Source organism: Schistocerca americana, chromosome 1 (genome assembly GCF_021461395.2).
Source record: "Schistocerca americana isolate TAMUIC-IGC-003095 chromosome 1, iqSchAmer2.1, whole genome shotgun sequence".
NCBI classification, from domain to species: Eukaryota; Metazoa; Arthropoda; class Insecta; order Orthoptera; family Acrididae; genus Schistocerca; species Schistocerca americana.
Window position 1 is genome coordinate 661,363,746 of NC_060119.1, and position 15,480 is coordinate 661,379,225.

At 39.4% G+C, this 15,480-nt stretch overlaps 1 protein-coding gene across 1 annotated transcript in view; it reads right to left on the reverse strand.

Moving 5' to 3' along the window:
• Positions 1 to 15,480, reverse strand: part of LOC124587131 (collagen alpha chain CG42342) — a 610,604-nt gene that overhangs the window by 574,312 nt on the left and 20,812 nt on the right. Inside the window, exons 3-4 of the mRNA XM_047131431.1 lie at positions 8,684 to 8,719; positions 89 to 160 (exon numbers count right to left, since the gene is read on the reverse strand). Coding sequence (XP_046987387.1) covers positions 89 to 160; positions 8,684 to 8,719 — 108 coding nt within the window. The remainder of the gene's footprint in view (positions 1 to 88; positions 161 to 8,683; positions 8,720 to 15,480) is intronic.

Consider the following 15,480-nt stretch of genomic DNA (forward strand, 5'->3'; position numbering starts at 1 on the left):
CTTCTCTCAAATAATTTGTTTGAATTTACTGAATTTATGAATGAAACCTAACAACACATACATTCATGAATGTATAATTCATTCTCACCTTAACAGCAGAGAAGACATCAAAACCTGGACTCCCCAACTCTCCCTTTTGGCCCTTCTCTCCTGGACGCCCCTGTAATACATTTTTTAAATTTTATTAACATACAATTTGGAATAAATCTAATAGCTAATTAACTGTGTAGAGAGAAAGCTGTTGCTGAATAATTATTTTCACTATGAAATAAAATTAAAAACTTGAGGTACTTTATTTCATCACTTATTAGCTGAAAGGATTCAAAAACATCCTTTGCCATGATATAAGCTATCACTCTTTACGGCCTCCTCAACAACCTCTCCATAATGGCTGAAATATTATCTTGTCATCAGCTCAGCCTACTTCACATCCTAATTCATCCATATGCTGTTACTGTTCTGAACCTCATAGTTCACAGACTCCTGAAAAATGTCCCTATGGAGAGCATGTAAACGTAAAATCCATCACATCTTCTCATAACTATTCAGTGATAAAGTTACACACTAAGAAAAACTAACATCTGACCACTAGACTTGAAAATTTACACAACAAACAGTCAATGTAACACCCCCAAGAGGTTCCTTGTAACTTTCACTGAAATTTCCATAGAGATAAAACAGGAAAACAATTAAGCTGAGTAAGACAGAATCACATAAAAATCAAAACACTTCTAATTTCAAAGGAAACAAATGAATTTTATTCACTTGAATTTATTCTTATCAAATCCATCTCTTCCATCAGCATCTCCTCACACTAATCTAATACTTCCTTGGTATAATACAATATCTCTACCAGCCAATCTCATGTGCATGTACTAAGCCATAACACATGCCTATCGACATTGGGAAAAATTGATTGAAATCCATATTCACACACAGGAATGTACTTGCAAATGTTTTTAAGCTTTCCACACGTAAAGATGATGTTTATGAGCTCTTTGATGCAGATAAAAGCAAGCATCCATAGGTTATAGTGCCATGGTACATCTTAGTCAGATGTCACCTTTTGTACTGCTGACTGCCGGCTGGAATGGCCGAGCAGTTCCAGGCATTCAGTCTGGAACCACGTGACAGCTACAGTCGCAAGTTTGAATCCTGCCTTGGGCATGGATGTGTGTGATGTCCTTAGGTTAGTTAGGTTTAATTAGATCTAAGTTCTAGGGGACTGATGACCTCAGATGTTAAGTCCCATAGCTCAACCATCTACTGGGTTAGATAGCAATGAAGTGAAAACACTGCCTCAATTAAAATTAAAATCAGATAATTACTACTTTGAACATTCATCCCTACAAGCTCATAGAATGTGTGAATGTGAGTGGTGTCAACCTGCTGTCTCACAGTCTCCCTAGCTTTAATTTCTGCTCATCTTGGTCCATCGACTCTCCGCTCTCCCTCTCTTCCCTCATAGCTCAACCTTGCCCTTCCCTTCCCTTCCATTCCTTTGTGTTCTATTCTCACTACAGTCTTCTCCCTTCCTCACATTAGTATTATGATTAATGTTACGTTACTTCAGTTTTCAAAAATATGCTGCTGTTTCTCATATCCATGTTTTCTTGCCTGTAAACTCTGTGTCTCCTTCTCCCCCTCACCTCCCCATTTCTCCCTCAAGTGTCCAATCATTTCTTTTCATGTTTACCTTTCTTCAAGTGCCCTGAACCTGACTCCATAGTTGAGATTGCTAATGCACATCTGTGTATCAGCATTTCAATAGGAGATAGCTGATTTGAATCATGGTTGTCTAAGGAATGTTCAACACCAATATATGGCAAGCAACAGAAGGGGTAGCATTAAGTTTCTTATCACCAGACTTTATGCCAATGTGCTGCATTAAATTTCAAACCTCTCGACAGTGTCCCATGGAGTGTGGGCATGTGACTCTGTCAATGGTAATCTGTCTGTCACTTGGGAATAAGCTTAGTGGACCACATAGTGTTATTCAAGAGAAGTAGACTGTGTGCAGGCACTGAGTTTCACATTCTCCCTTCTCTTGCTATCATTTAGCACAAGCATGACACCCGACTACACACAAATTCATTGTATCCACCTAAACCAAAACATACACTCAATAAATGAGTCCCAAACATTGTGAGGAAAAGAGCCATTGTGTGTGGAGGAAGGAAGAAAATCAGTTCCAATTAGGAGACTTAACTTATCTCTTGAAGTCACCCAGGCAACAATACCAATATACTCCTCCTTTCTTCTTCTTTTTCCTGCTATCATTAAATTGGTTTGACAAGAACTTCTGTTTCCTAAATGGTCAGTTCTACTTCCAGGTCTCTCTTTTTGTGCTCATTTTTGGTCTTGGCTTTCACTGGCTTTTGCAGAGAGACCTATAGAGTTTCATTTCACAAGCTTGTAGTTGACTTACATGTCTTTTGGTTATGACACAGATCTACAGGCTGTACAACATGATAGGCAAAATAATAATTTTGAGTATGGTCACATGGTCTAATTAGCTCTTAGAGGAACATCCTTATCCCACACAAGTCTTCGTATTAGACTGAAAAGTATGGATACTTTGATCACCCTGTTCAAAACCTGAAGATTGGCACTCTCCTCACTTGGCACAATGGTACCAAGATCTCTACAATTATTCGCATTCTTGATCTTCTTTCCCTCCTAAAATAGGGTATGTAAAGTGGGTGTTCAACTCACTGGCATCACCAGTGTCCTGTTTTTGCTCTCAGTTAACCCAAACTCTTTGAACTTGGGGTTCCACAGACTCAGTTTCCCTTCAATTCATTTCCATCTCTTTATTCACCTGGCAACAAATATGCATTGTATGGATGTAGACAATTTGTAGCCAGGCCTATCTACAATAAAATGTCTTATATTTAAGTTGTTTACAAACTTACATGTAAATACAACTGTCTTATGTCAATATACGTAAATAATTTTACTTTTTGATATTCATATATTCTTCAGTGTAATAAAAGCTATGTGTTACTAAAAAGTGTTTTAACTATACTTTGAATTCATGACATTCATTAATTTTCTTTATTGCAGCAGGTTGATGAAGTACACATTTTTGGTAAAGAGCCTTTTGTGGACACAACTGTGAAAATAATCTCTGTTTCTTGTTTTACAGTTACGAACCTAATTATTCAACTTTGAGGATTCCTGGTGAGTTTTCAGAAAGCAGACACATTCATAAATATAATACAAGAGCATTTAGGTCTTCTTTTCCCACTACTTTTGTGTCCTTTGTGGTATCCATGTATGTGATGAAGTGGAATGGGAAAACCAAACTGCCCTGTTGCATACCTCTACATGTTCTAAACCATTCCAACTTTCAGTCTTCTATTGGTATACTGCTCTAAATTAGCATTCAGCATGAGAATTTTTGTAGTTAGAGAGTTAATGTGATTCTGTTTTTCTAACCAGTGCCATATTTCATTCTGTGACACACTGTCATGTGCCTTCTCCAAATCTAAGAAAACATTTATCATACCTTTCCCTTTCTCCCAATATTTATATATCATTTGTTTGAGTGCAAAAATAAAGTACATTATTCCACAGTTAATCCTTCACCTACCACCTTCTTATTCAAACTGAAGTTCTAGACTAAGTTCCAATCTTGTTTCTAGAATATTTTCCAAGTAAGAAATAATGGGAAAATAGTGATCCCTCTAGAGTTGACACATTATTTCCTGTTCCTTTATTTTAAATATTGGTACTATAAATCCCATTTTTCAGTCACTAGGTACCCAATTTTCTCTCCATATCACTCCCAGGATTCAGTGCAACAACTGAATTCCATGATTCTCACTGCTTTTATTATGGGCAAAGTTCCCTTCTTTCATTTGTTTTAAAGCAGTTTCTGCCCAGGTAATTAGTGGTTGTTCTCCATTAAGCAGATCATTTACTCCCGGTTAATGATCTTCCACAGTGTTCCCATTCAACAACACTCCAGAATAAACCTTTATATACACTCCTGAAAATTGAAATAAGAACACCGTGAATTCATTGTCCCAGGAAGGGGAAACTTTATTGACATATTCCTGGGGTCAGATACATCACATGATCACACTGACAGAACCACAGGCACATAGACACAGGCAACAGAGCATGCACAATGTCGGCACTAGTACAGTGTATATCCACCTTTCGCAGCAATGCAGGCTGCTATTCTCCCATGGAGACGATCGTAGAGATGCTGGATGTAGTCCTGTGGAACGGCTTGCCATGCCATTTCCACCTGGCGCCTCAGTTGGACCAGCGTTCGTGCTGGACGTGCAGACCGCGTGAGACGACACTTCATCCAGTCCCAAACATGCTCAATGGGGGACAGATCCGGAGATCTTGCTGGCCAGGGTAGTTGACTTACACCTTCTAGAGCACGTTGGGTGGCACGGGATACATGCGGACGTGCATTGTCCTGTTGGAACAGCAAGTTCCCTTGCCGGTCTAGGAATGGTAGAACGATGGGTTCGATGACGGTTTGGATTTACCGTGCACTATTCAGTGTCCCCTCGACGATCACCAGTGGTGTACGGCCAGTGTAGGAGATCGCTCCCCACACCATGATGCCGGGTGTTGGCCCTGTGTGCCTCGGTCGTATGCAGTCCTGATTGTGGCGCTCAGCTGCACGGCGCCAAACACGCATACGACCATCATTGGCACCAAGGCAGAAGCAACTCTCATCGCTGAAGACGACACGCCTCCATTCGTCCCTCCATTCACGCCTGTCGCGACACCACTGGAGGCGGGCTGCACAATGTTGGGGCGTGAGCGGAAGACGGCTTAACTGTGTGCGGGACCGTAGCCCAGCTTCATGGCGACGGTTGCGAATGGTCCTCGCCGATACCCCAGGAGCAACAGTGTCCCTAATTTGCTGGGAAGTGGCGGTGCGGTCCCCTACGGCACTGCGTAGGATCCTACGGTCTTGGCGTGCATCCGTGCGTCGCTGCGGTCCGGTCCCAGGTCGACGGGCACTTGCACCTTCCGCCGACCACTGGCAACAACATCAATGTACTGTGGAGACCTCACGCCCCACGTGTTGAGCAATTCGGCGGTACGTCCACCCGGCCTCCCACATGCCCACTATATGCCCTCGCTCAAAGTCCGTCAACTGCACATACGGTTCACGTCCACGCTGTCGCGGCATGCTACCAGTGTTAAAGACTGCGATGGAGCTCCGTATGCCACGGCAAACTGGCTGACACTGACGGCGGCGGTGCACAAGTGCTGCGCAGCTAGCGCCATTCGACGGCCAACACCGCGGTTCCTGGTGTGTCCGCTGTGCCGTGCGTGTGATCATTGCTTGTACAGCCCTCTCGCAGTGTCCGGAGCAAGTATTGTGGGTCTGACACACCGGTGTCAATGTGTTCTTTTTTCCATTTCCAGGAGTGTATATTCTTATTCCTTCTATGTCTTTGATGATGATCCCATCTTTTGTTTCTACTGACCTCATCTCTTTCTGATTTCATACTTACCAAGAAGCCACAGAGAATTCATTCTCTGCTACCCATTTCACCTGGGGCTTTAAAACACAGGAAGATAATAAATATGGAGGGCTCAAGCTTAGGATTATGGGCAAAGGTCCCAGAAACATCTGCAGTGTGTTGGAGAACAATGGTAAGTTGCAGTTGGCGTGGCTGACCTCATTATTAATTATGTTACTCATTCATTATATTCCATTCTCTAAGCAATTACTTCAAAATCTAAAAATTTCTATGAAGTTATATCTGCTTTAAAATACAAGATAAGATAGTTGCTTTGTTAAAAGAAATATCAAAAGAGGGAGAATGTGGTAAGGAGGCCATATACAGGGCTATTACAAATGATTGAAGCGATTTCATAAATTCACTGTAGCTCCATTCATTGACATATGGTCACGACACACTACAGATACGTAGAAAAATTCATAAAGTTTTGTTCGGCTGAAGCCGCACTTCAGGTTTCTGCCGCCAGAGCGCTCGAGAGCGCAGTGAGACAAAATGGTGACAGGAACCAAGAAAGCGTATGTCGTGCTTGAAATGCACTGACATCAGTCAGTGCCATTCAGCGATGGTATGCACAGTTTAAAGCTTCTGGATGCCTCGGTAAGGGGAAATCAACAGGTCGGCCTGCAGTGAGGGAAGAAACGGTTGAACGCGTGCAGGCAAGTTTCACGCGTAGCCCGCGGAAGTCGACGAATAAGGCAAGCAGAGAGCTAAACGTACCACAGCCGATGCTTTGGAAAATCTTACAGAAAAGGCTAAAGCAGAAGCCTTACCATTTACAATTGCTACAAGCCCTGATACCCGATGACAAAATCAAACACTTTGAATATTCGGAGCAGTTGCAACAGCTCATGGAAGAGGATGCGTTCAGTGCGAAACTTGTTTTCAGTGATGAAGCAACATTTTTTCTTAATGGTGAAGTGAACAGACACAACGTGCGAATCTGGGCGGTAGAGAATCCTCACGCATTCGTGCAGCAAATTCGCAATTCACCAAAAGTTAATGTGTTTTGTGCAATCTCACGGTTTAAAGTTTACGGTCCCTTTTTCTTCTGCGAAAAAAACGTTACAGGACACGTGTATCTGGACATACTGGAAAATTGGCTCATATCACAACTGGAGACCGACAGCGCCGACTTCATCTTTCAACAGGATGGTGCCCCACCGCACTTCCATCATGATGTTTGGCATTTCTTAAACAGGAGATTGGAAAACCGATGGATCGGTCGTGGTGGAGATCATGATCAGCAATTCATGTCATGACCTCCACGCTCTCCCGACTTAACCCCATGCGATTTCTTTCTGTGGGGTTATGTGAAAGATTCAGTGTTTAAACCTCCTCTACCAAGAAATGTGCCAGAACTGCGAGCTCGCATCAACGATGCTTTCGAACTCATCGATGGGGACATGCTGCACCGAGTGTGGGAGAAACTTGATTATCGGCTTGATGTCTGCTGAATCACTAAAGGGGCACATATTGAACATTTGTGAATGCCTAAAAAAACTTTTTGAGTTTTTGTATGTGTGTGCAAAGCATTGTGAAAATATCTCAAATAATAAAGCTATTGTAGAGCTGTGAAATCGCTTCAATCATTTGTAATAACCATGTATTAGTTGGACTTATCAACTCATTTATACAGAAAAGATTCTGTATACCACATGTAAACTCTCACTGTGATAACAGTAAAAGTAAATCTACTCTGTAGAATGCTACTAATAAAAGGGCACTGAATTTAGTAGGCTAAGCCCTACCAAAATATGTACAAAAGTTATTGTAAATCAGTTTTCTCATTGATTTATCATTAATTTTTGTGATTTAGTTTTATTATTTTATCCATAAAGATAAATTTAGTGTGAAAAGCATCTGTAACAAGTACACAGAGAAGGCAATATGTTTAAAATGCAGTACAATATTCATCATTTTCTACACTGTGAAACTTTCAGGCCTTTGCTAAATTCATTGTTGGTTCATACACCATTAGAGAAGAAACAGTTGTCTCCTTACATTGCATAAATATGTATTTTATTTTGCTAAATAGATGTTTCATCCACTGCACATTATTTAGAATATTAATAACCGAAAAATCAAGTGTAGGAACCTTGAGAGTACATTCTACTGCTGACAATACATTAATAACATCGTACACGAATATGAAACATAATGGTTTGGAGTCCATGCTTAACTGTAGGTGCCCCTATAATTGGCTGAGTAAGTTTCCTCAAAAATCAGAAGACTGCAACTGTGCAGCAATTCCAAAAAAAACTATGCATTGTAGAGCACTGTTGTGTTCAAACCAACCTGTGGGTTGATGTCAGCTTTACCTTTTTTAAGTTAATGTGTTATGAGGCACTGAATACGACAGATACAAGCTTCCACTTGTGTAGGCAAATACACTTCTGAACATGCAAGCAAAATATTAAAATATCTAACAATTGAACATCATAAATTTCAAGGGTTGATTCAAGGAATATGTCATGAGGCATAACTGAAGATTGCACTTTGTGACATATTCTGAACTGACTGTTATAGCCACTTCTCTAAACACTGGTTTCTCAAACATAGCTAATAGATGATACTGCACACTGACTTTGGAGACTTATGGATCATGGAGAATATTCATTTTTTGCATGAAACACTGGGCACATCTGCACAGCACATAAAGTGGAAAGGAGATTACAAGGCTTTTTAGATTTTCACACAGAACTGAATGCATTATTTTTTCTGGGGATGTTTTACAGGAAGCATATACTGCCTTATCATCACATAAGAACAAAAACAGTGCATTGTTCAATGAGTTTACAACAGCTGTCTGGTTAAGTACAAAAATGCTGCTAGTCATTCTGTACTTGTTGTAATCTTCTGCACTTGATTTAACATACAAAACTTCAAACAAATACCATAACAATTCTATACTTTAAATCAGATGACTATAGTAAATGAACTATTACTTCGTCTTGGTTATTCTCCTAGCACATTCAGGAATTCCAGGAATTCCACATTGATTATATGTATATCATGCATATGTCATGCATTGTGTGTGTACACACACACACACACACACACACACACACACACACACACACACACTCTGCACGCGCGCGCTCACACAAAATTATTAGTTACACGAATGAATATTAGCAGTGAAATTGCAATACAGTGTGTTAGAAAAGCATACTTACTGGATCTCCCTTTGGACCGTCCAAGCCAATAGGTCCCTGAAGAAAAGCAGATCAGAAGATTCCAGTTAGAAATAACTAATGGTGTGAATCAAAGCTGGCAATTAGTAAAGAGCTACTATAAGCAATAAGTGAAAAACCATTTAGTATTACATATTACAGAAAGTAACATACATGTGTTATAATTTCTTTACTGCTCACTGTTGCTATGACAACTGTAAGCATCATTACTAATACTATTTTAACATGAATACACTGACAACTAACTACAGAATTACAGTACTTTTAAAAAAAGAGTTGGTAATGAAACAACAAACTTTTAACATCTGCTGAAGGAACTGTGAATTAAGAAGCTCAGTTCAGTAGAAAGAAGAATATTTATTAGTTCTTATAAAAAAAATAAAAAAAAGAGGGGAGCAGGTAGGGGAAGAAATACCTGGGGAGAAATGCCATAATCTTTTACCCAGTGTATCTGGTGCTCTTTCCATTGTTACCTTCTGCTGACATCTGTGATTGTGTCAGCATCCACATCTACATTCATACTCTGCAGACCAATGTGAAGTAAACGGCACATGGTTCTTCCCATTGTAACAGTTATTACTGTTTCTTTCTATCATGGTACATCGTTGTGTGGAGCGATGGGAGAAGGACTACTTAAATGTTTACATGCATCCTGTAATTACTAATGTTGTCCTTGCAATCCCTATGGGAGTGATACATGGAGGACTGCAGTTATTTCTAGATTCATCATATAAAGCTGGTTCTCGTAACTTTGTCATGTAGGCGTTCTCCAAATAGTTTGTCTCCGCTAATTCAATTTCTTCAGCAACTCCGTGACACTCTCCCATGTGCCAAAGAAACATGTGACCAGTACTATTACCTTATTACTAGATCTGCATTGTTTACATCTGCATAGATACACTGCAAGCCACCATACGGTTCTCGCAGAGGGTACCGTGTACCACCAGTCATTCTCTCCATTTCCACTCACAAATAGAACAAGGGAAAAATGACTGTCTATATGCCTCTGTATGAGCCCTAATTTATCATACCTTATCTTCACAGTCCTCATGCGCAATGTATGTTGTCAGCAGTAAATCAGTCAGCTTCAAATGCCGATCTCTAAATTTTCTCGATAATGTCACTCAAAAAAAATTTCACCTTCCTTCCAGGGATTCCCATTTGAGTTACCGAAGCATCTCCGTAACAATTACATGTTTTTCAAACCTACTGGTAACAAATCTAGCAGTCCGTCTCTGAATTGCTTCAATGTCTCCATGCAATGATGACTGGACGGACTGCATCAGAAGTACATATATACATACATAAGAGTCGTTTAAAATATTTCATATAACATATAAAGAAAATTGTTCACAATAAGGACATATATAACAAAAGAAAACAATATTATTTTGTTCAGTCACTTTGCTCACTACTGAAAAATTCACCAGTAGTCTACTAGTCTAGTGCTGTTTCAAATCCCGTGCAACTTTTCTTTTGAATAATCCTGGCAGCAGACACTGGACTTCTAAAGGTGGAGGGCGGTGCATCTTCAGAGCAACCATTGGAAAATTATCTTGTGTTCCAGACAGTCGACAACTTGGTATTTCAATGTTCTTCTTTTACACTGAGATGGATTAAAAAAAAATAATCGCAGAACATTGTCTTTATTCCAAAATGGGTGAATATAGGCTTGCGGTCTTTCTCTGTAGTCACTGGATGATTCCATGTGAAACTGAGCCTGAGGTTTTTTTTTTTTTTTTTTTTTAACTTTATTTTTAATTATGTAATTTCATATCATAGTTTTCTACAAAAGTTAGATATTACTGTTTTTAAAACAATTTTTACAGCTACCAAATTATTTCAAGAAATATAGTTAAACAAATGTGGTGTTTTTGCAGATGAGGATAGAGGTCAAAAAGTTTTTGGCCGCTGTTTAAATTTAAGTTGCAACCATTGTTGTTGTTTCAGTTGTTAAGTCTCAAGAGCAGAACCTTATCTTTCACGGAAACTTCAATTTTTAAAGAAAGTGAAGATATTAGGTTCACAGCTAATTTACAAAAAGAGTTTTACGTTCATTGTCACACCCATGACAAAAAGTCTACTCTGTAACTCAGCACCTCTGCTGATTTTGTGTTAGGAGTGAGAACATTCAATAGAAACATTGCCGATAAAGCAGTGTTTAGAATGTAAATGACTATCTATAAATGAACTGTACCTCACTGTTGAGAGTTTTTTTTAGACTGTTACTAAAATCTAAACAACTTAAAACTTCTGATCATTTTGAAGTTATGGTACAACCAGTGCCTTAATGGTTTACACTAATATTGACTTATTATTTTTTTCAATAATGAGAAAAAGATGTCAGCAAAACATATGAGAAAACTTTGAGAAAAGTTGCAGAATGATGCCAGAAAATACAATACCCACAAAGGTAGATAATGAATGGAAAGCATGAAGATGGTGGCATATTTCTCTGAAAAATGTTTAACTGAACATTGAAGGAAGAAAACTGAAATAAAAGAAAGTACAGGCTTACATTAAAATCTATACTGACTGAGCATGAGAGACCTGTGCTTCCCAGATAGGATCATATAAATGTCTTCAGTCCTTTGTCAAGATATCTGTTGCTCAGGTAAAGAAGCTGCTCCCTTCCATCCCTCAAAAACAATCAGCATTTTTTTTAAAAAAGAAGCTTGAATGGCAAAGCCTACCTGAAAGGTAGCAAGTAGTTTTTCTTTGGAGACAAGAAAACTTCAACTTACAAACTTACAGGGGATAACCTGGTCAAAATACAAAACATTTTCAAAAGTGATAAAATCAGCAGGCAACTGCATGGTATGAAGGCATCTATTGTAGACTCAGCTCCAGTGGAGCTCGTGAAAGCACTATGATGGCCAAGAAGTGTCTTACACTAGTTGCAGACCACGTACACCGTTTCGTGACGACCATGTTTCCCAACGGCAGTGACATTTTTCAAAAAGGTAATGCGCCATGTCACAAGGCCAGAAGTGTGATAGTGTGGATCGACGAACACAGTCAGAAACATTTGTTGAACAGTCATGCCAGGAATATATTGATGCTAGGCAACGAAAATATCATAACTCCATTGTGTTAAATTTTGCAGGTGAAGCAAAAATGGTTTCTTAAAAAATAATACAAAGTATTACGGAAAGTTGCTACATGTATACCTATACATCAGAAGCCTAGTTATTGATGGATTGGAGAAATTAACATACTTTAAAATCTCTCTTTGATTATCAAGAAATTATGAATTTTCACAGACAGATGGAGTTATGAGGTTTTCACTGCCTACCACTGAAGTATTTTGTTGGAGTTCCAAACTGCAAGAGAGAAATCAGCCAAATACAAGTATGCTGCAATTACACAGAGGGCTGCTGAAGAAAATTCAAAAATACAGATTATGTGTTTGATATTTGTAGAGGGAGTGGGGAATGTCAGATCCCTTAATCGGGCAGGTAGGTTAGAAAATTTAAAAATGGAAATGGATAGGTTAAAGTTAGATATAGTGGGAATTAGTGAAGTTCGGTGGCAGGAGGAACAAGACTTCTGATCAGGTGACTACAGGGTTATAAACACAAAATCAAATAGGGGTAATGCAGGAGTAGGTTTAATAATGAATAGGAAAATAGGAATGCGGGTAAGCTACTACAAACAGCATAGTGAACGCATTATTGTGGCCAAGATAGACACAAAGCCCACGCCTACCACAGTAGTACAAGTTTATATGCCAACTAGCTCTGCAGATGACGAAGAAATTGAAGAAATGTATGATGAAATAAAAGAAATGATATCAATATAATGGAAGGAAACATTCCACGTGGGAAAAATTATATATAAAAACAAAGATGAGGTGACTTACCGAACAAAAGCGCTGGCAGGTCGATAGACACACAAACAAACACAAACATACACACAAAATTCAAGCTTTCGCAACAAACTGTTGCCTCATCAGGAAAGAGGGAAGGAGAGGGGAAGACGAAAGGAAGTGGGTTTTAAGGGAGAGGAACCCACTTCCTTTCGTCTTCCCCTCTCCTTCCCTCTTTCCTGATGAGGCAACAGTTTGTTGCGAAAGCTTGAATTTTGTGTGTATGTTTGTGTTTGTTTGTGTGTCTATCGACCTGCCAGCGCTTTTGTTCGGTAAGTCACCTCATCTTTGTTTTTATATATGAAATAAAAGAAATTATTCAGATAGTGAAGGGAGACGAAAATTTAATAGTCATGGGTGACTGGAATTCATCAGTAGGGAAAGGGAGAGAAGAAAACATAGTAGGTGAATATGGATTGGGGGTAAGAAACGAAAGAGGAAGCCGCCTGGTAGAATTTTGCACAGAGCACAACTTAATCATAGCTAATACTTGGTTCAAGAATCATGAAAGAAGACTGTATACATGGAGGAAGCCTGGAGATACTGACAGGTTTCAGATAGATTACATAATGGTAAAACAGAGATTTAGGAACCAGGTTTTAAATTGTAAGACATTTCCAGGGGCAGATGTGGACTCTGACCACAATCTATTGGTTTTGACCTGTAGATTAAAACTGAAGAAACTGCAAAAAGGTGGGAATTTAAGGAGATGGGACCTGGATAAACTGACTAAACCAGAGGTTGTACAGAGTTTCAGGAAGAGCATAAGGGAACAATTGACAAGAATGGGGGAAAGAAATACTGTAGCTTTGAGGGACGAAGTAGTGAAGGCAGCAGAGGATCAAGTAGGAAAAAAGAGGAGGGCTAGTAGAAATCCTTGGGTAACAGAAGAAATATTGAATTTAATTGATGAAAGGAGAAACTGTAAAAATGCAGTAAATGAAGAAGACAAAAAGGAATACAATCGTCTCAAAAATGAGATCGACAGGAAGAGCAAAATGTCTAAGCAGGGATGGCTAGAGGACAAATGTAAGGATGTAGAGGCTTATCTCACTAGGGGTCAGATAGATACTGCCTACAGGAAAATTAAAGAGACTTTTGGAGAAAAGAGAACCACTTGTATGAATATCAAGAGCTCAGATGGAAACCCAGTTCTAAGCAAAGAAGGGAAAGAAGAAAGGTGGAAGGAGTATATAGAGGGTCTGAACAAGGGCAATGTACTTGAGGACAATATTTTGGAAATGGAAGAGGATGTAGATGAAGATGAAATGGGAGATATGATACTGCGTGAAGAGTTCGAGAGAGCACTGAAAGACCTGAGTCTAAACAAAGCCCCGGGAGTAGACAACATTCCATTAGAACTACTGACAGCCTTGGGAGAAAACTCTACCATCTGGTGAGGAAGATGTATGAGACAGGCGAAATACCCTCAGACTTCACGAAGAATATAATAATTCCAATCCCAAAGAAAGCAGGTGTTGACAGATGTGAAAATTACTGAACTGTCAGTTTAATAAGTCACGGCTGCAAAATACTAATGCGAATTCTTTACAGACGAATGGAAAAACTAGTAGAAGCCGACCTCGAGGAAGATCAGTTTAGATTCTGTAGAAATGTTGGAACACGTGAGGCAATACTGACCTTACGACTCATCTGAGAAGCTAGATTAAGGAAAGGCAAACCTACGTTTCTAGCATTTGTAGACCTAGAGAAAGCTTTTGACAATGTTGACTGGAATACTCTCTTTCAAATTCTAAAGGTGGCAGGGGTAAAATAGAAAGAGCAAAAAGCTATTTACAATTTGTACAGAAACCAGATGGCAGTTGTAAGAGTCGAGGGACATCAAAGGGAAGCAGTGGTTGGGAAGGGAGTGAGACAGGGTTGTAGCCTCTCCCCAATGTTATTCAATCTGTATATTGAGCAAGCAGTGAAGGAAACAAAAGAAAAATTTGGAGCAGGTATTAAAATCCATGGAGAAGAAATAAAAACTTTGAGGTTCGCTGATGACATTGTAATTCTATCAGAGACAGCAAAGGACTTGGAAGAGCAGCTGAACGGAATGGACAGCGTCTTGAAAGGAGGATATAAGATGAACATCAACAAAAGCAAAATGAGGATAATGGAATGTAGTCGAATTAAGTCAGGTGATGCTGAGGGAATTAGATTAGGAAATGAGACACTTAAAGAAGTAAAGGAGTTTTGTTATTTGGGGAGCAAAATAACTGATGATGGTCGAAGTAGAGTGGATATAAAATGTAGACTGGCAATGGCAAGGAAAGCATTTCTGAAGAAGAGAAATTTGTTAGCATCTAGTACAGATTTAAGTATCAGGAAGTCGTTTCTGAAAGTATTTGTATGGAGTGTAGCCATGTATGGAAGTGAAATATGGACGATAAATATTTTGGACAAGAAGAGAATAGAATCTTTTGAAATGTGGTGCTACAGAAGAATGCTGAAGATTAGATGGGTAGATCATATAACTAATGAGAAAGTGTTGAATAGGACTGGGGAGAAGAGAAGTTTGTGGCACAACTTAACTAGAAGAAGGGATCGGTTGGTAGGACATGTTCTGAGGCATCAAGGGATCACCAGTTTAGTATTGGAGGGCAGTGTGGAGGGTAAAAATCGTAGAGGGAGACCAAGAGACGAATACGCTAAGCAGATTCAGAAGGATGTAGGTTGCAGTAGGTACTTGGAGATGAAGAAGATTGCACAGGATACAGTAGCATGGAGAGCTGCATCAAACCAGTCTCAGGACTGAAGACCACAACAACAACATTTGTAGAGGACTTGGCGAAGGATGTATGCAACATCGATATCAAACAAGTTTTTGCAGTTCTCCCAAATTCAGGCAGCAAACATGTTAGGAACACCTTATATTATGAATTTTCAGGAAAATTTAGTCATTTAT